At 33.6% G+C, this 22308-nt stretch overlaps 2 protein-coding genes and 1 non-coding gene across 3 annotated transcripts; 2 read left to right on the plus strand and 1 right to left on the minus strand.

Moving 5' to 3' along the window:
* The first annotated feature begins 259 nt into the window (after positions 1-259).
* LOC131661731 (uncharacterized) lies at positions 260-1450 on the plus strand. The gene is made up of 2 exons (XM_058931343.1): positions 260-515; positions 609-1450. Exons 1-2 carry the CDS (start codon positions 260-262, stop codon positions 1448-1450), a joined length of 1098 nt encoding a protein of 365 aa, XP_058787326.1.
* A 949-nt stretch (positions 1451-2399) lies between these two features.
* On the minus strand, positions 2400-6496 carry LOC131644752 (uncharacterized). Its single transcript, XM_058915339.1, has 2 exons — positions 6394-6496; positions 2400-5127 (listed from the first exon to the last, which is right to left on the minus strand). Exon 2 carries the CDS (start codon positions 4648-4650, stop codon positions 3364-3366), a length of 1287 nt encoding a protein of 428 aa, XP_058771322.1. The 5' UTR covers positions 4651-5127; positions 6394-6496; the 3' UTR covers positions 2400-3363.
* An 8116-nt stretch (positions 6497-14612) lies between these two features.
* LOC131645475 (small nucleolar RNA Z161/Z228) lies at positions 14613-14697 on the plus strand. The gene has a single exon (XR_009297094.1). It is a non-coding gene; the product is annotated as a small nucleolar RNA Z161/Z228 (small nucleolar RNA).
* The last annotated feature ends 7611 nt before the right edge of the window (positions 14698-22308 follow it).

Genomic DNA, 22308 nt, shown 5'->3' on the forward strand with positions numbered 1-22308 from the left:
AATTTGAGTATGTCGAGATAATGCATGTGCCAAGAGCTAAAAACTCGATAGCAAATGAATTGGCGCAAATTGCTTCAGGATATAAAGTCTCCAAGGGTAGACTTGAGAAGTTGATCAAAGTTAAAGAGAAGGAAGCTCACGAAGTTTTGGGTAATGCAGACCAATTGTCGATATCAAAACTTGAGGAGGCAAACTTAGAGACAACATTGGTGAAAGTAGTACGAATTTGAATATTGTTGAAAATTTTTCCATCGACAATATGGCAAATTCTGATTGGCGAAGCTCATTAGTACAATACTTAAACAATCCAGTCGGAGGAACTGATCGAAAGGTCAAGTATAGAGCTTTAAATTATGTGATATTGGGAAATGAGTTATATAAGAAAACGGCTGAAGGTATATTGTTAAAATCTTTAAGTGAAGCCGAAGCATACCTGGCAGTATCAGAGGTTCATAGTGGTGCTTGCGGAGCCCATCAGTCAGGCTATAAAATGAAGTGGTTATTGTTTAGACAAGGTTTATATTGGCCAACAATGTTGAAGGATTGTATTGAATATGCAAAAGGGTGTCAAGAGTGTCAGAAATTTTCAGGTATTCAACATGTTCTAGCTAGTGAGTTGCATACTATAATTAAACCCTGGCCCTTTCGAGGATGGGCTTTGGATTTAATAGGAGAAATTAGACCTGCTTTGTCTAAACAACAGAAGTTCATCTTAGTAGGAATAGATTATTTTACTAAGTGGATAGAAGTAATCCCATTAGTTAATGTTGATCAAGAAACAGTGATTAGCTTCATACAGAAACATATTATTTACATATATGGGATTCCAGAAACTATTACTACTGATCAAGGATCAGTATTTATTGGTCGAAAAATGCAAGATTTTGCAGCTGAGACAGGATTCAAGTTGCTAACATCAACTCCTTATTATGATCAAGCTAACGGTCAAGTTGAAGCAGCTAACAAGGTTATTATAAACTTGATAAAAAAGCATGTAGGGAAGAAGCCAAAAAACTGGCATCAGACACTCGACCAAATCCTTTGGGCCTGTCGAACTTCACCAAAGGAAGCCATAAATACTACTCCATTTCGTCTAACCTTTGGGCATGATGTTGTATTGCCTGCAGAAATTCACCTACAGTCGGCTAGAATTCAAAGACAAAACAATCTTTCTACAGATGAATATTGGAGTATGATGTTAGACGAATTAGTAGAGTTAGATGAAGAACGGCTAATAGCGTTCGATAGATTGATTAAACAAAAGCAAAAGGTGGCGAAAGCTTATAATAAAAAAGTAAAAGTAAAAACCTTCATGGTAAATGATTATGTATGGAAGGTTATTTTACCCATGGATCAAAGAAATAAATCATTGGGTAAATGGTCCCCGAGTTGGGAAGGACCATTTAAAATTTTGCAAGTATTTTCAAACAAAGCATATGAGATCGAATAGTTGAATCTAGACGGTCGAATCTTGAGGATAAATGGTAAATATTTGAAAAAATATAAGCCTACACTTCAAGAAATTTGCATAATAGAATGAAAACCAAAATATTAGATTAAAATGGCCAAAGACAGGGCCAATCATTACAAAATAGTCATTACAAAATAGTTAAATTGTTTGGGACGAGAACATAAAATTACAAAGAAGGAAAGTTATTCCTGAAATAAGCCAATTTGGCTGACTCAAAGTCAACCTTAAAATAAAGTCGAGCCAACCCTTGTTTGAGTAGTCGAATGTTTCTTTTCAGCATGAGAGCTTTCTCACCATGGCTAAGACCTTTCAGAATTTCTTGGTTAATGTCCTCAGAAGAAGGAATCCCTTTAGTCTGAGCCAAATCAACCTTCTCTTGTTCAAGAGCCTGGATTTTCTTGTTAAGATCATCAATTTGGGCCTTATAATCAGCAATTTTGTTGTCAATCTTCTTCTCTTTGTCAGAAATTTTTTGAGCTTTCTCCTGAAGCTCTTCGACTTTCTTGGTCGAAGCTGCACTGAAATCCCATTCCCTGTTCATCTCAAGTTCTTTATTCTTCATCTGGTGATCGTGGTTCTTCTTGGTAATGAGGTCCCTCCAGATCTGGTCGAAGTAAGCTTCAAAGTCAAAGAAAAATTGAGCAACTGCAGCTGGGAGGGAAGCCTTAACAAGTAAATCCAATATTTTTCTAATTTCTCCACCAAGATGATCAGATCCTTCAAGAACAGTGAGGAATTCAGGTTCATTCAGGTGATCTCGAAGCTGACAAATTGCACTAACAATAGAGGCGTCGATCTCATTGTTAGGATCAGCCGATTGAACGGTGTCATCAGGAGAACTTGCCCTAAGTTTTTGAAGTCGAATCAGAGCTTCTGTAGGATTTGTTTTCTTCAAATTCAGAATTTCTTCTTGACTGAGAGAATTGTTAGAGTTGTTATCTTCGATGAGAGTATGCTATTGAATATTTGATTGAGAAGTCGGGATGTTGGTTTTTGTGTTAAGATTGAGATCAGCAGCTTCAGCTATTGGGTGGATGTTATCTTTGTTGGGATCTGGAGGAGGAACCACTGTTGCAGTCGGCCCAGTTTGCCCAGGAGTATTGGTCGAATCAGTGGCACTTCCAAAAGCATCAGTTCTTTGAGGGCTAGGAAGACCACAAGATTCAGGAGCGGCTTCGACAATCTTTTCTTGAGTAAGATTGCAGTCGGTGCAGATTGCTGAAAAAGAGACATATTAGAGCGTAATACTAGATAAGAGGTATATCAAGAGTCGATACTGAAAATTACCTCAGGAGGAACTTGAGATGAGGTTGGATTTGTTTGTGTTCGAATAACAACCTTAGGAATCTTTTTGATGATTTTTCGCTTCTTGGCTGGGGTCGGAAGGGGAGGTCGTGAGAAGATTTCACCTCCTTGATCTGGAGGAGAGGTAGTCTCTTCTTCCGAATCATCATTAACTACCAACTAAAGAAAAATAAATAATTAATTAATATGTCAAAATTGATATATTGATTAAAGAGATAAAGGTCGAATAGTACCTTTCTTACAACTTTGGTTCTTTTGGTGGTGGTGGTGTTTGATGTGCTGGGACGCTTTCGACCTAGTTTGGCAACAGGTACTTCGATTTGATTAACAGGATCATTACCTGAGAGATCTGAAGAAACAAGTCAGGAAATTGTGAGTTTTGATAAAAAGTAAATTGAGATATGGAATGCTTACTTATGGATAGTTGATCCTCCAGCTTGTCGTAGGCAGTATTCAATTTCTTGATGAAAAATCTTTATCATATAGCTTGCAATAAGCAGACCACCAGTCATTGAATTCTTTGGTAGTAAAATAAGAATTTTGGAAGCTAAAGGTGGGAAGTTCTAAAGACTGTTTGTTATGAAATTTCAAACAGTTGACATGGTTAGAGAACTGAATGGTCGACCAGACCAACAGATGTCAGCCTCATGGGTGTACAAACGTTTTGGTAACATTTGGCTTAAGCCAAATTGTCGAGAGACCAGATTTGGTTGATAGCTCACGAATCCATAACATTTACCACTCGACTCAATGCAGTGTGATAAAAGTGTTGGAGTTAGGAAAGCAGCCCAGATGGCATTCAGCTGAGCTCGAAGAGTTGGGGTATTTCCAGGAAAAATGGCTCTACACCAATCTGGCCCAAAGCATCGACTAGAGAAAGGGGTCATAGAAGCTAAAAAAGTGTTACACTCAGAAAAGAGTTTCACATATTTTAGAAGGTTTGGTCTATTTGGCTCACCTTGAGGAGTTTGCAATGCAAGTTTGACACCTTCGACCCTTCGGTCATGCGTGACTTCCATGATGGCTTGAGAGATAGTGTAGCCAATTTGTGATTCAAAAGTAGCATTCAACCAATGTTGCAAGAGCCAGTAAGGGCCCGACAAAGCCAATTGCTTTGGAGTTTCATGAAGGCATTTTATTCTTAGGGAAGCTATACCTAAATTATGATAAAGACAGGCAAGTAAAAGCTTACTTAACGAAATCTTTCGACCTTCATGAATCTGAATAGCCATAGGTATGTAGGCTTTGGCTATTTGAACAAATCCTGGACAGAATAAAAAATAAGAAAGCCAGTAGGTAAGGAAAGCAACATGTTCCTCATCAGAGACTTCGACTGTAGATTTGTCATGATGATCTTGCATATATTTGGTAACGGTGGCATTTTCAAAATTAAAGTTCATCTCCGTCGGGAGAGTTGGGTCGAAGACTTCACCCAAAGGCGAAAGTCCTGTAATAGCAGCCACGTCGAAAAGAGTGGGAGTCATCATCCCACAAGGAAAGTGAAAGGTGTTTGTCGAACCTTCACAGAAGAATATTGAAGCAAGCAGCATAGAGGAATTAACCCTATGACCATTCCTGCTTAATTGAATGGCGTCGAAGATGCCCAACTCTTCCCACCTTTGTTGTTTCTTCGCTTGAACTTTGTTTAGCCAGGCTAAAAAATCCTTGTTGCCAGGAGAAGGAGTCGAATGAAAGACTCTCACTGAAGGATCCATGAACTTCAGGTCGAGAGGGCGTTGTTTTTCAAATGCCACTAGCATAGTAATGTTGAATGAAGGAAATAAATCTATAACCTTTCTTGGTTGAGAACGAAGATCTAGAAGAGGCCCTGGGAAATCCATTAACTTGTCAGTGATTTGAAAAGGAATCAGCATTTGATTTTGCCAAATAATGGCTTTGGCTTTTGTGACGTTTGGTTGAGGTACAAAGTCTAAACCCTTTTCTGTAACACCCTTCTAAATACCCCGAAAAAAACATAGTACAAAATCAGAGTTAAACATGAATAAAAGGGCGTCACAATTCATTTAAATAAAATTCTACATTCATGGTCATTCTCTACCGATAAACAACATTTGATTGGAATAAAATTCATGTTTATCACAGCGGAAATTAAACAAACTTTGGATAATTCTTAAAACCATATAAAATACTATTCATAAGGTCACATGCCTTAATTTCAAAAGAAATAATTATCCAAACAATCAAACTGAAATAATAGAGCGTAAACGACTCTCAATCAAGCGTTTCCCAGTGTTACAAGTCTCAGAGCATGACACCGACACCTATTTACTAAAACTAAAGACATGACTTTACAAGCCATCCTCACCGATCACTTAAGCCGCTACTTCAATCTGAAATCATCAAAGTAAGGGTGAGACTACATCATAAATTAAATAGCATTATAAATCGTCAGATATAGAATTCATAAGCAATTATCCACCCTACTTAGCATATTCAGATTTACCAATTAATACCAATCACAAGCACAAGTCAATAGTATGCACCAATAACACACCACCATCATAACATCGGATTTCATACTGACATGTCACAATTTATACAAAGACCATGCAGACTCTTATGCATGTGGTACCAAACATGGGCTAAACCCATCCAATTGATCTACTCATCATCGAGATACAGTCCACCGACACAAATTCCATACAATGGGAATTATGTCCTACAAAATCCACTCATCATCGGGATATATCATCAATTCAAATGATTCATGAATGAATGCACACATATCACATACTTATATCATCATCAATACGATGCTTAACATCGTCTCATTTCATCTCATCACATCAACATCGTAAGTATGCACATGTCTCATGCACCATTCAAAACAAATCAATCATCATCATTCATCAAAACACATGATAACCATATTTACCACGAACAACATCCATTTGTATAACAAGCAAAAGCAATCACATTATAACAACACACATCATTGCACATATTCAATTATGCAAACAACAAATCGTTGCACCTCATCAACTATGCAAAACAAGAATAAACCACATTTGAAGAAAACGATACTTTTCAAAATAAAATCAAGTTATTGTTGTTTTCTTTATTTCATATGGTAGAGCATTCAATTTAAGAAACAACGTCCAAAACGGCGTCTAAAACGGACTTACGGTTTGAAAGTTAGAAGCTTTTAAAGTTAAGTGAAAATTAAGAAAAATCTGTGGAACCCGGTTCCTCCCCATCTGGGAACCGGTTCCTGCTGAACAAAATCACCCCGTTTCGGATTTTTACTATGGAAACCCGGTTCCTCCCACCTGGGAACCGGTTCCTGACGCTGTTGTAGCAGAAAACTCCAATTTTATGACTTTTCTTCATTCCTACTTTCACCATCAACACCAAATACGAACCCACACATTATAGTGACCAATTTTCATCAGCTTTCATGATTCTAACACAACAACAATGCAATATAACTATCATCCATCAATTATAACAAACCAATTGCATCATATTTATCAAATTGGGCATGTCAGTGTCAGAATCTCATAAACCTTAACATCCTAAATAGAGGTTCAACTCTTAATCTATTCTACCATCGTCAAAACTATAATACTATTTAATAAAGAATAGTCACCCCTTACCTTAATTCACGGTTGGATTCCTCAAGCTCTTGCCATGGCTTCCTGCACTCTCTTCCCTTAGGTTTTCCTTCTTCTCTTGCCTTTTCCTCTTGTTTTCACGATCCATCAAAAATAAAACCTATTCTCTCTATTTTTCTTCTTTTATCCAACATACCCTTAAATCATAATACCAACAATGCCCTTCTCTAATTAAAATAAATCAAATAATTATTATAATAATATTCATTCTATTATTTTGCTAATAATAATTATTATAAAATAATTATTCTCCAACTACACTACATATTCTCAACACACCTTAAGTCCAACTAATCTTTCACAAGACCTTAATTATTATAAATCTTAAGGCAACACTCCACACCAAAGCATCTAAATTCATTCCTTATAAATTCTAAGGCAACTACCCTTATCCCAGGTATCAAAATATCACGAAATCACAGATAACACAAACACTAACACATAAGCATCACGCTAAAATAATTAAATAAATAATTAGTCTAGAATTTGGGGTGTTACAACTCTCCCCCACTTAGAATATTTTCGTCCTCGAAAATTTATCCGATTCAACTACTCCAACTACTCATTCCATCCGACTAATCAACTATCATCTCTGAAAGGCAACCCCACGTATGATACAATAATTCATAACATCAATGGCGAAAACAACACGAATGTTACTCAAGTAACACATTTTACAACTTAACATGACAACACAAAGAGTAACCAACTTAGGAATTCTCCGGTTTAAGATCTAGAACACAACAACATAAGAACACACAGCTTAAACACGACATCAACGCAACCAACCTACCAACATCATTTTTACTCGCGTATGAACAACTGCACTACACCATGCATTCCCTGTGCACTCTGATTACTTGTAAAGTATCAACTCTACCAAGTTTACTCCAACTTTCAATCACCAAACCGACATAATAAAGATTTTCGACTTAACTCTTCGAAAGTTCTGTTCCAACAGGTATTCGACGCTCTCGTAGTTACCGAATACTTCAAACTTAGATCCGTAAGACAACACCTCGGAACATTCAACATAAACATACATATTCGTGTTCATTCATCAATGCACAAATACAAATATGATAAATGCAAATCACAGAGACCGACTCACGACTCTATGAAAATGCAATGCGGTACCGACTCAATCATCTCAAGTTCATTCAGGAACTCATTGGAACCATTGTTCGTTACTTAATGTAACTCACCGTCGAGCATACGACGTTCACCCATTGCTCACACCCCACACGGGCACACAATGTTTATGGATTGCTCACACCTCACATAGGCACACAATCTGATTTCTCACACCCCACATGGGCAAAAAATTGTTTGTAATCATCGCTCGCACCCCACATGGGCACACGATGTTACGACGGATTCTCATTAGAATCACACAACACAAGAATGTACATCATGATGCTTCACATGTAAAATGACTCAAGATACTCTTGAAATGCATACATATCCACAATATATATTCATGCATTCATCTCATACTATCACATACAATCCACATACATTCACATCAATCACGCCAACTGCAACGAACTCATTCACAATTAACATGCATTTACCTTTAATTTAGACAATGCATTTATTTTCCAAAAAGCCACAATTCACAATGGATTCCACAATCTAGGATTCCCTCCATGAGGCTACCCACAACATATCATATAACAACACACACAATTCTTTAAGAACAACCATTGATAAATCAAATAATACACAAGCGCTCGGCTTGACTTAAACCAATTCAACGTACATACTATATTAGTTGTCATGACACATATATCCATCAATTATGATTCCGTCTACTATCAACAATAGATTAAGGGTGATCAGTTCCTCAATTTGCCAATAGAGAGCCGATAACCATAACAGTGGCATAAATAATCATTACCCAGCGATACTAGCGTACTTTAACTTGTGCCCAAAGTCCGTAAGCATAATGTTCCGCCAATTCTCTAAGGCATACCAAAGACTCATTGGTTTCCTCAATTCCAACCTCGCCAATGATACAAACACATTCAAAATCCAACACACATTCTTATACACGCGCGTAGCACCACACAATTATCAATTAAACATCCTTCTAACATCGGGAATTGCTACTACATCAAGTACAATCTGATTCGGTTCGCCCCAATTGCAACTTTCATCCAAGTTAAGAATTTCAACCACGCTAAGCAACCAATCGTCTTTCTTTTATTCTCAGAACCTTTATAATCCACCTAGTTTCACACTTGGTCTCATTCAATTCACAACTCAACATTATTATCGCAATCTCTCTTGAACTTGTTCTCCTCCCAACATTACCATCTCATAACATCTTCACTATAATCATTCTCATTCTACATAAATTGCATCTCTATGCATTTTTCGATACTGTCGCATTCCTACGAATACCAATGTTTTCATCAATATTTTACATTCTTCTTCACCCTTTCAAATTTCAAAAAGGATCACCCAACTTCAAACACAATTATCTCTTCCAATACAGACCTCCCAAGCACAAAATTATATTCCAAAATGAAGGGAAACTCGTGTAGATTCCAGAACATCAAGAATCGCTCCAATCCGAGTTACGAGTAAAAAGTTATCATCCTTGCAATGGAACTGGTTCGGAATTCCCGTATGCAGAATTTCCCAAAAAGTAAGCATCAGACCCAAATATTAAAACACACTTTTCTCCCTCTTCACAAGCTTCCTAGTGACAAATCTTATATGCAAACTGTAGGGAATTCGGTAAGCTTTCCAAAAAGTCCAGAATCGCTTCAATCTGAATCACAAGTAAAACGTTATGCCCCTTATACTGACAGCTGCTCCATGATTACAAAAATCAGAATTTGAGATTGATGAACATAAGTTCCATCTCTCCCGCTTGCTTCCAAGATCTACCAACATCCTTTCTTTTCATCCAACTACGAAAATCACCTGACTATAATCCAACTATACTCAAGACATACCATCTACAGAATTAATCCATCAACTATCATTTCCATTGGAATAATTCCTCATTCTCAATCAATTCACTGTCCATAATCTACGCACATCTCAAACTCGACTGATACGAATTCATGAGTCCATACTCTCGCTGGTTCGCAACAACATCGCTTTGATAACGTTTGCACTCTTACCATTAACATCACCTTGAACCAATTTCTACATACTAACAACACGTCCGAGAGACAAACATTCAATTATTTCTTCCATTCGTTCAACTTTGACACTAACATCCCGTGCAGTAACAACAAACAAGTCTAGTTCTAAGAACAAGTGTAACCGCCACTTCACCCCTTTCCAACATTATCCTGTCACAATTAAATATGTTACAGCTGCTGCAACCATTTTTATAACAAAGTTCATCTCGTTAGCTTTCCGACGCTTCAAACGGAACTCAAATAGGATGTCCAGAACTCCAGTTATGAATTTTTGAAGATTCATAACGATTCAGCAATTTTCCTGCGTTTTGCTTACGGAAATTCCGCTCCAAAACTCATCCTCTTCAAATCAATCACATTCTTAACATCCCCTTATCATATCTCTTCGCTTACAAACTTCTTATAACTTGAACAATACATTTCATCGCCGAAGTTCGATTTCTGAAACATCACGATAGCAACCCTCTTTGCAAACTTGCAACTGAATCTCTTTCGAGAAGCAAGGCTTCTCCCCCACTTCGCTCAAACCAACTCCTACAACAAAATAAACAAGTACCGACAGTGATTCACTTACATGTCACGTACCAAGGGATAATACGCCGACAGTATTCAACTGTCGCGCAACTCAACTGACTCGACACTTGGTCGGACGGACCAACCTGCTCTGATACCACTATTGTAACACCCTTCTAAATACCCCAAAAAAAATATAGTACAAAATCAGATTTAAACATGAATAAAAGGGCGTCACAATTCATTTAAATAAAATTCTACATTCATGGCCATTCTCTACCGATAAACAACATTTGATTGGAATAAAATTCATGTTTATCACAGCAGAAATTAAACAAACTTTGGATAATTCTTAAAACCACATAAAATACTATTCATAAGGTCACATGCCTTAATTTCAAAAGAAATAATTATCCAAACAATCAAACTTAAATAATAGAGCATAAACGACTCTCAATCAAGCGTTTCCCAGTGTTACAAGTCTCAGAGCATGACACCGACACCTATTTATTAAAACTAAAGACGCGACTTTACAAGCCATACTCACCGATCACTTAAGCCGCTACTTCGATCTGAAATCATCAAAGTAAGGGTGAGACTACATCATAAATTAAATAGCATTATAAATCGTCAGATACAGAATTCATAAGCAATTATCCACCCTACTTAGCATATTCGTATTTACCAATTAATACCAATCACAAGCACAAGTCAATAGTATGCACCAATAACACACCACCATCGTAACACCGGATTTCATCCTGACATGTCACAATTTATACAAAGACCATGCAGACTCTTATGCATGTGGTACCAAACATGGGCTAAACCGATCCAACTGATCTACTCATCATCGAGATACAGTCCACCGACACAAATTCAACACAATGGGAATTATGTCCTACAAAATCCACTCATCATCGGGATATATCATCAATTAAAATGGTTCATGAATGAATGCACACATATCACATACTTATATCATCATCAATATGATGCTTAACATCGTCTCATTTCATCTCATCACATCAACATCGTAAGTATGCACATGTCTCATGCCCCATTCAAAACAAATCAATCATCATCATTCATCAAAACACATGATAACCATATTTACCACGAACAACATCCATTTTCATAACAAGCAGAAGCAATCACATTATAACAACACACATCATTGCACATATTCAATTATGCAAACAACAAATCATTGCACCTCATCAACTATGCAAAACAAGAATAAACCACATTTGAAGAAAACGATACTTTTCAAAATAAAATCAAGTTATTGTTGTTTTCTTTATTTCATATGGTAGAGCATTCAATTTAAGAAACAACGTCCAAAACGGCGTCTAAAACGGACTTACGGTTTGAAAGTTAGAAGCTTTTAAAGTTAAGTGAAAATTAAGAAAAATCTGTGGAACCCGGTTCCTCCCCATCTGGGAACCGGTTCCTGCTGAACAAAATCACCTCGTTTCGGGTTTTTACTATGGGAACCTGGTTCCTCCCACCTGGGAACCGGTTCCTGACGTTGTTGTAGCAGAAAACTCCAATTTTATGACTTTTCTTCATTCCTACTTTCACCATCAACACCAAATACGAACCCACACATTATAGTGACCAATTTTCATCAGTTTTCATGATTCTAACACAACAACAATGCAATATAACTATCATCCATCAATTATAACAAACCAATTGCATCATATTCATCAAATTGGGCATGTCAATGTCAGAATCTCATAAACCTTAACATCCTAAATAGAGGTTCAACTCTTAATCTATTCTACCATCGTCAAAACTATAATACTATTTAATAAAGAATAGTCACCCCTTACCTTAATTCACAGTTGAATACCTCAAGCTTTTTCCATGGCTTCCTGCACTCTCTTCCCTTAGGTTTTCCTTCTTCTCTTGCTTTTTCCTCTTGTTTTCACGATCCATCAAAAATAAAACCTATTCTCTCTATTTTTCTTCTTTTATCCAACATACCCTTAAATCGTAATACCAACAATGCCCTTCTCTAATTAAAATAAATCAAATAATTATTATAATAATATTCATTCTATTATTTTGCTAATAATAATTATTATAAAATAATTATTCTCCAACTACACTTCATATTCTCAACACACCTCAAGTCCAACTAATCTTTCACAAGACCTTAATTATTATAAATCTTAAGGCAACACTCCACACCAAAGCATCTAAATTCATTCCTTATAAATTCTAAGGCAACTACCCTTATCCCATGTATCAAAATATCACGAAATCACAGATAACACAAACACTAACACATAAGCATCACGCTAAAATAATTAAATAAATAATTAGTCTAGAATTTGGGGTGTTACATTTTCTTCTTCTTCACGAGAAATGATGGCTTCTAAAGGGTTAGAACCTGTGTCGTAAACGGTGGTCTTTGTGGTGGTTGCGGCCATTGTTGAGTTTGAAAGAAAGAACGGAAATAGAAATGCTTAAGGGTTTTGGGAAAGAAGAAACGTTTTGAAGAATAGAAAACGTGAGGAAGAAATGAAGAAAAGGGGAGACTGTGTATATATAGTATATATAGTGACGTCACCAAGGGAAGTTGATAAATCAAAGGGTTGTGTCAAAGTGTCTTGGAAACTGACACAAGAAAGTGGGGAGTAGTTAATAGCCCACTACCTAGTCTTTTGGTAATAATTAACGCTTGGGAATTCGTAATCTAATCATGGCATTAAGGAGGTTAGGAAAGTTGAAATTAGATAGAAGACAAAACGCCATCTTTCTCCTTGCAATATCAGTCGAAAGAAGCCGTTTGGGGGGCAATTTGTTACCCTAAGAATTTCCACTTACTAATAATGGTAACTAGTCTTTAAAACATGGGCCGAACTATCAAACATTTTTAGTCGAGACAGTTCGACTAGGAGGTGTTGTTCAGTCGAGATCGTTCGACTAAAAGTGTGTGGTTGCCAGGGTCGTTCGATTGAGATATGCAAATGACTTACACGTTTTGCCAAGTTTGTATTCAAGGTCGAAAGTGATCAGAAGTTGGAGATGACGGTTTTTCAACAGTTCCCCAAGGGACACGTGGAGCGTTCACAGTCGAAGATGTTGCATGTAGTGGACGCGTGTCGGCTAGTGATTAGTTGATCGTTAGTAGTAGTTATTTTATTTTACTATTTAAGCAAGTTTCAGATGGATAGTTGAAGGTGCGCATTTTTTACATAACACAAGCAAACTCAATCTCTGTGCAAAATGAGTAACGAGTGCAACTTTGGAATGTATGCAAGCGTACCAATTTAATTTTATGCAATCATTTACGTTATGCTTTACTTTCAGTGCACATTTATTACATTTTATCGTCTTTATTTACTTTAAAGCTTTAAATTTCAGTGTGTTCTTTCACTTTAAAGTTATTACTACATTTAATGCAAATTAGACTCACATAAACAACAAAGAAAAGCAATTAGTCCTGGAATATTCTAGTTGATTCCGCAGAAGTAACCTTTAAAAAGGAAACTAGCAATTGTTTACCATGTTTCTGGGTAAACACACTGACAGTTTAAAATAGTTTTACACCGTCGTCCAATAGAAAGTCATCAATCTGTTATGTCATTAAAGTTCATTAAAGTTCTTTTACACTGTGAATGCATGACCTCTTTTCTCAATATCTTTACTCTTGGTTTTAGGTATATAAATGTTAGTTATTGGTTCAATTCTTATCAATATTTATTTATATTTTATTATAACGTAAATAAAATATTGATATTCAATTTACATAAATTATTTTTAAAAAATTATTTATAAATATAAATACATATAACTTATTTTCTTCAATAAAATGTGTAATAGAATGAGTTAATTTTTGTTGTAAAAAACATAAGAGTTGATTTTTAAATAAAATAACGAGTCTTAAAATATTTTAAAAACAATTTAATAACATATTATTTACTTATTTATTGAGTTTAAGGATCACATTTTTCTTTCATAAAATAGAAAATTAACTTTTTTATTAAATAAAGAACACATATTTTTCTCATTACAATGTTTGATATACTATTAAAATATTATTTATCAAAAAAGTCAACTATTTGATACAAACAATTGAAAAAGTCCGGCCAAAACAAAAATTCTTGTAGATATCTATAATTTTTGACAATTTCTTTTTTAAAATATCATTATTTTTAAATTGAGTTATTTGTTGTTATAATATCTTTGTTTATTATTTTAGCTTGATTAAATAAACCTATTATTTTTATTTATGGTGAAATCTGAGCTAGATTACAACTGGACGAAAGAGTAAAATGCCTTCAAAATCAAACTGGGCCAAAAAAATTGGGCCTTAAAATAAAGTAAGGTAAAATTGAGAATACATATAAAATTGGTTCCAAACCCTAACCCCTCTTATAAATAATTCCGTTCGCTGTGGTACTAACCCTCATTTCGATATTCTGAAAATTTGTTCTGTTTTTGATTTCGTTTTCTATCTTGTTCTTCCCATGTTTATTTTGTTCATCTTTTCAATTTTCTTCTTTAGTTTGATAACCATATGATGATTTTGGATTTTAATACTCACGACGGTCGTCTGAGATTTACTTGATGTATTAATCCTATATTTCTGATGGTTTCATATCTGCAATTATTCTGTCTTTTTTTAAAAAACTTTTAATATATCTTATATAATAATAAAGATATATCATATAAATCCGTATTATTATTTTTGTCAACTTTATAATGTAATTTAAATTAAAAATATATATAAGGATCTAGATCCAAGTGATTTTATTATGAATTTTAAATTAATAAAAAAGTTAATATCTAATATTTTTTAATTTAAGAAAATGGATTCAATTTTAAATATTATAAAAATAAGAAATAGTTCTTTATGATTAAATTTTAATTATTAATTTTTAAATATAATTTCTTAATTCTTTAGATATTTTAAAATACTGAATTGAAATATAGTTATTTGTTTTTGAAATTATAATTTTAAAAATAAAATTAAATATTCTAAATTTATAATAGATTTTTATATATTACTATTTAAATATTTTGAATTTAAAGTGAATTTTTACATATTGACATTTAAATATTTTGAATTTATAGTGTATTTTTATATATTGAAATTAAAATATTTTGAATTTATAGAGTAATTTTACATATTTTTTTTATATAATTGTAATAACTACTTCTATTTTCATCTTATCATTTACATTGGTTTGATTGTTTCAGCTTTAAAAAAATGAATTTTTTAAAAATAAATTTTTTAAAATCGTTTTTAAAAATATTATAATTTTTTATATTCATTTTTTTAATGAAACATTAATATTGAGATCGTATAACATAAACATATATTATTGAAAACAAAAACTTATTCAAAATTACAATTTTTTCAAAAATTGTATTTCAAAAATAATTTTTATGAAAATCTATTTGAAATAGATTCAAAATTAAGTGATTTTTGAATATTTTGATATTCAATTTTTTTTCATAAATAGTTGAAATATTTAAAATTACATTTTAAGAATAAATATTCAAACAAAATTTTCATTTGAAGCTTTTATAAAAAGTGTTTTTATAAAAAAAATAATAATAAAATTATGTAACACTATAAAAATCATTTTTAAAAAAAATAAAGGGTTAAAAAGTAGTGCACTGACAGTGTAAAAAATCTTTACTCTGTCATCCAATAGAAACATTATATTCTACAGTATGACTTGGCGGTGCTTAACAAAGTCCTACAGTTTTTTACACTGTATTGCATCATCCCTTTTCTCAAAAATAAAACAGACGGATCCATAAATATCATTCACAAGAGTGGCGATACTCTTTGAAAATCATTATCATTAATCATTATCATTCACAAGGGTGGCGATCCATACGTTCTTTGACCTGCAATTCCTACATTTTTTTTAGATTAGGTGGTTGCCCTATAGATTAAACTGTAGATGTAAACTATTTTAAAATAATTTCAAATATGAATGAAATGTAGATGAAATTTTGTTATATTTTTAGTTCTTTCTATTTCTTCATGATATAGTATATACTTTTAGATTGAAATTCTTCGATTGAATATTTGTAGTTCTTTCATCTTAACAATATATTTATAGTCTTCCGTTTGTTATAAAATTTTGTTCCAACTAGAGATTTTTTATAGGTGAATTTTTATCTACCCAACTCAAAAAGTTGGGTAGAGTTATCTCATTTGTAAAATGCTTTTGAAAACAACAAACATTTATAGTATTTTAATAAATAATTAAATGTGTTAAATGAGATTGAATCATATGATTGGTTTGAGGTACTCTACCCAACTTTTTGTGATGGACAGAGAAATTGTCCCCTTTTTTATAAAATTTTGTTCCAACTATAGGTTTAGTTATCCTAGCCTCTAATTCTTCCCGTTATTATAAAATTTTGTTTCAACCAGAGGTTTACTACATGAATTTTTTGTCGTATACAATCATCAGCCTCTCTCGCTTTTATTTTTTTAAGGTTTTTAATTCTCGGTAAGGATCATTTTTGGAGGAGATGTAAAAGTGATTCAGGCTACCAACAAAATTGAAAGTCCTGATCCAGATTTGTTACGACCTGGTCGTATTGATTAATGGCAGAGTTGCTAGGCTCAACTTAATGTTGCTTGGCATCTGTGTTTCGGTTTCGGTGTTGTAACGGTGGTATTTGAGACACTACTTTCATTCATGATTACTGAAAGTACTAATAACATATTTCAATATGAGACGGTACTAAGCTTGAATCTTTCCTCTCGCTGTTTGTTTTTACTTCGTCTACTTCTTCTCTGTTCCGTGTGTATTTCAGTTGTGCAGGTTGTCATAATTGTCGGTGTTGTTGTTGTGTATATGTATAAGGAGCGGGAATGGGTGATGGAATCATTTGAGAAGGATCTTCATTTACCGGTTGTTTGTGTTGATGTTGTATATCCAACCGGTTGTTTGGCATGCAGTAGCTTTTTTGTCTGGATATTGGTATAACTCTTTCGCTCTTTCGTACAGTCTCGCAATTGCTTATTACATAATTTCTTTGAAGAAAGAATACGCTATAAATGAAGCTTCTAAATCAATCGACATTGGTTTTATAATGGTAAATATTATTATTTTGCAAGGACAGTCAAGACAACAGGCTATCAGGAATAAGCTTAAGTCGACTCCGGACAAACAGGAAGCGCGAATTATTAGAGAGGGTTCCTCGTGCCGAACCGGACGATGCCGAACACTAGAGGGTAGTCACCTTTTAGCGGCATGGTAGCGACCCGGTTAATCGTAACTAATACAGGAAAAGGTCTGCAGAGTTTTTGAAAGGTGAGACTTGCTTCTCTTTTCTAAAACAGTGGCTGGAGCTATTTACCTCAGGTATTAATATTTTGAAAAGGGTCTCTAGCTTTTACTAATTACATACATGGACAAGCATGTTCAATGTTGCAGAACTAGAGGACCGTCTTACGAAGCCAAAAATATCGACAGGGCATCTAAGCGAAGTTGTTATGTCTAATGTAGCACAGATGGAATGCAATTAGTAAATCGTTTCTAACACCGACATTGTGTAGAAGCAATGATGTCATACTTAAAGAGAGTGCTTTGCAGGAAAACGATTTCAATCGATAATTTTGATTCATGGAAGTCGAGTATTGTTTTCAAAGCAGGAAGGCTATTGACTTTGGAGGAATAAATGGTTTGATTCAAAGTGGCAGATCCTAAGCTATATATGTTTGAACATTATCTTTGGAAATTGTGGATATTTAGTAGGACATGTATAAAGATTGCACCCACGCTTCAAATTGACAATTTAAAATTATTCTTTATATAGTATAAAAGGATATGATTTTAAACAGCTTAACATTCTTCTTAAATATAGGAATAAATGGTCTAGATGGGACTGTCGTGTGATGCTTTAATCTGAGTGTTGTTTCAAGAAAATACGAAAGCCACCTTATTTCAACCGGTAATATCATTTTGATGTTGCAGTTTTGCTTTGTTGGGTAACGCCAGACTTCGAACTGTATGCTGCATTTGATCTCCTTGCAGACAAGGTATCTTATTTACTGCCTACAAATATGGTAATATTGTTCCTTTATATCTCATTTACTGCCTAATTTTTTGTCATGAATGGTTTTTCTCTCCTAATTGCTCTTGCTCTTATTCCGGGTGGACGTATAGGTTGATATTCGACGGCGAGCTGGAAGCTTCTGTTAGATCCGGTTGGAGGTTTAGAGACTAATCTAAGAAATTTTGTTGCTGCTTGAATTATTTGTGACATATTTTTGGTTCCAACTGTTTGCACTTGGATTGTAATGGATGGAATATTTGAATGCTTGGTTTCATGTTTTGATTTATGGTAAATGTTATGGAATTGAAGCTGTTGGTGAAATGTTCAAATGAATTGATAGTTTTGGTAAATGTTAGTATTCTGTTTCAGTTTGGTTATGTTGAGCTGTATGGAAAATTGGTTTCGCAGCGGGTTTGGCTCGGTTTTATGGCAAGTGAGGAGGTGTTTGGTTCGACTTGTATGGATCTTATATGGTTTGAGGGCAGGTATGCGAATTGTGAAGGCACTTCACGGTACTGATGTATGTTTACATTTTCTCGCTGCTGTAGTATAAGGTAGGTTGGGTCTAATGTTAGTGAGGTTACAGAAATACAGTCGCGCCAACCAAATGTAGTAGCTTATTGCAACCATCAGTTTTCTCTTATGAAGTTATGGGTATTATTATGACTATATCAGCTTAGGTGTCGCCGCTATTGAATATCTTCAACACAGTAAGTAATTTTAAACATGTCACTTTCCTAACACAAATTTTATTAATATATATCAAATTTATTATTTATTTATAATTATATTAAATCAAGATCTATCACATAAGTCAATTTCCACTATCACAATATATAGGGGTGTACGTGGGTTGGGTTGGATTGGGTTTGGCCTAACCCGTTACCCAACCCATTCAAATTTCAATGGGTTGGGTTCGTCGTCCAACCCACAATTTCATTATCAAAATCAACCCGAACCGACCCGTTCATTTATGGGTTGGGTTGGGTTGGGTTCGTTGGTTGTGTTTCAAATTTAAAAAATAATATTTTTTTTCAATTTAAAAATATTGTAACACAATTCAATACATTTATACTAATTTCTAACACACAAAATGGATGAAGCACATCATATAATATCTAATAATATTCATAGACATGACATAACACTACATAATAGTATAAAATTCCACAAGTCACATTATTTTTATAAAATACGCAAGTTGAAAATGATACAAAAGAAAATAAGAAACAACATTTAGTCTTAGAATTACGTAAATTTATTGATTTAGTAGTATTATTGGTGGAGAATAAAGCTTTTTTGGAAAAATTATGGTTAAACTGAGATAATAATTTATATTTCTATTTAAAAAAGAAAAAAAATTACTAATGTAACATCAATGGGTTGGATCAACGGGTCTGCGGGTTGCAAAGCTCAAATCCGATATCCGAACCAAAACTATATGGGTTGTTGCGGGTTGGGTTGGATATACCCGTAAATAAATGGGTTCGGATAATTTATGGGTTGGTTCAATTTGGGTTTGCGGATTCGTGGGTCGACCCACACCCATGAACACCCCTAACAATATATGTATTTATAAGAGCGATTTATATTTTCCATCAACATAAATTATACCGTTGAATTCAAATATAATATAGTAACATTAGGTTTTATAGAGTTGATATTACATTTTGTATTAAATATTCATGTAGAATTCCGCAAAGTCAAAGTTTATTAGACAATATCATCTAATAATATAATACATAATTAAATATATTTTTAAACAAAATAATTGTTAAGTTTATACTCTAAAGTCAAATATAAATTTTAAATCCTTTACTTAATTTTTTTTTTGTGTAAGCAAGAATTTTGATTAATGAGAGAACTAAGGGTTCTCCAACCTTGATACACAAGAACGGAACAAGTCCAACAAAAACAACGATATTACAAACCAATTACAATTACGACATAAAAGATAACGGATCTTTACTAAAATCGTAAAAGTTACAATTGGGATAAGCAATATCGCCCAAGAAAGACCACCTCCATATCAAAATTTTGATATTCCAAACAATATTGTTAATATTCCAAGCTTCATTTCTAAAACAAAAGTCGTTCCTTGTCAACAAAATAATCCAACAAGTGGCTAGCCAAAACACCCCCAATTTGCCAACTTTGATGTCTTTTACCCGCCCCATGGAATACCATTCCATAAAGGAAGAAATACAATCTATCTCCTTCCATCTCGGGTACTCCACCCACACACCAATTTCTTTCCAAACAACCTTAACCACTTCACACTTGAAAAAAATATGTTCCAAATCCTCCAAATGCGAGTCGCAAAAAACACAAATTAAGTTAGAAGTAGTTAAATTAATGCCTCTACACACTAAAAGATCTTTAGTGGAGAGTCTATTCACAAAAAGTCTCCAAGCGAAAGCTTTAATTTTAAAAGGGACCTCCATCTTCCAAATCAATTCCAAAGCCCCCTCATTCTTATTCAAGGGGCCCAAGGGAGTGCGTAATAAAGAATACCAACGATAGCACGAAGACACCGTAAAACACTTTTCCGAATCTATAAGCCAACACACGGAATCTTTGCTTTCATTCACCCCTCCAAAACCCTCTAAAAGACCCCTCAAACCCGCTAATCTCGGAGACAAATTCTTCTCCGCCGCCTCGATCACGAAAATGCCTAAATCACCCCATTCCCACACCCTATCTCACCACCCTCCCATAGCCGCTACGGAAACTTTTTTCAAACAAGATAAAGCAAAAAGATCCGGAAAATCTTCCAAAAAACTAGAACTATCCTTTACTTAATTATTATCAATACTTCTAGGGACTAAACTAATATTATACTAATCTATTTTTTAATTGATAATAATATATACTTTGCATATAAATAAAATAATACTTTACATATCTAATATTTTTATTTTGAACGAATTTTTAATTTAAAATAAAATAATTTTTAAGATAATATATGAATAATTATAGTATATATTATTAATGTCTTTCTTATAAAATTTGAAAAATTGATATAATTTTGTTTTTATTTAAAACATATGTCTTTTATTTAAATATTTAACTTTGATTAACTTATATAATTATTTTTTACTATTATTTATTTTTCTTTTTCTTTTTTTTTTAATACTTTTTTGATTTTTTTTAATTTGTTTGAATTCGCATGACAAATTGGTGACGTATCCGCGGTCCACACAAGGACCCGTGCGGACGCACGGGTAACCTGGACAAAATCCGTGTGAACGCACGGATAACACACCAGTATATTGTAAAATTATGTTTCTACTGATTTTTAACTAGTTTTAATTTTGAATATTTATTTGTCTCATTTATTAAACTTTACAAGTGTTTTTATTATTACAACTCTATCAATCTCAAAAAAAAATCTATTTTTCACAATTGATTTTTTACAAATTATGTGTTTAATAGTTTTTCTTAACAATAGAAGTTTTTAAAAAGGTATACAATTTTCTCACCGTCAATATTTTTTATTTTTTCCAATAATATTTTGATATTTTAAATTTGTCTGAATTCTTATGACAAACTGGTGACATCCGCGACCCACACCAGAACCCGTGCGAACGCACGAGTTTCCTACTAGTTTAAATCATAGTATCATTTTTTTTGTTAATTTTTATTATTATTAAAAAAAATACACATAGGAGCCATCCCGTATGACTCCTTTTCAGAAAAATTGCACATAGGAGCCACATGAGATGACGTCTTGCTTTTCACCTGTACATAGGCGCCACCTGAGGTGGCGTGTACATAAAAAAAGGGTACATATGAGCCACATTGAATGACACCTACACTAAAATCAATTTCCAAACATGGTCATTTGGATAAATAAATGAAAAACAATGATTATTTGGATAATTAATTCGAAAAACTTAGTTGTTTCAATTTATTTCCTTTTTCCATTTGTAGTTTAATAATTACTTAAATCAAATATTTTTTAAATATGATTTTTTTTTTTGTAAAAATTGACCTCAAATATAAGTTTTTAAAAAACAAAAAAAAATCAATTATTTTGTCCAAATTTATAAATAATTTGTTTGAAATAGTTTTAAGAAAATAACCAACTTAAAACCGATTATATAACCATAATTGAATTTATAATTGACCCGTTTTTAATTAAAATGTGGTTATAATTCTGAATTCTAATCCATTT

Source organism: Vicia villosa, linkage group LG1 (assembly GCF_029867415.1).
Source record: "Vicia villosa cultivar HV-30 ecotype Madison, WI linkage group LG1, Vvil1.0, whole genome shotgun sequence".
Taxonomy (NCBI): domain Eukaryota; kingdom Viridiplantae; phylum Streptophyta; class Magnoliopsida; order Fabales; family Fabaceae; genus Vicia; species Vicia villosa.

What these genes read in the sequence shown, in the direction of transcription:
- LOC131661731 (XM_058931343.1), top strand. Translation starts at nt 260, where the DNA reads ATGGCAAATTCTGATTGGCGAAGCTCATTAGTACAATACTTAAACAAT. An exon ending in GTGGTTATTGTTTAGACAAG is followed by an intron (nt 516 to 608) that starts GTTTATATTGGC and finishes AACATGTTCTAG; the next exon opens with CTAGTGAGTTGCATACTATA.
- LOC131644752 (XM_058915339.1), bottom strand. Translation starts at nt 4,650, where the DNA reads ATGCTGATTCCTTTTCAAATCACTGACAAGTTAATGGATTTCCCAGGG.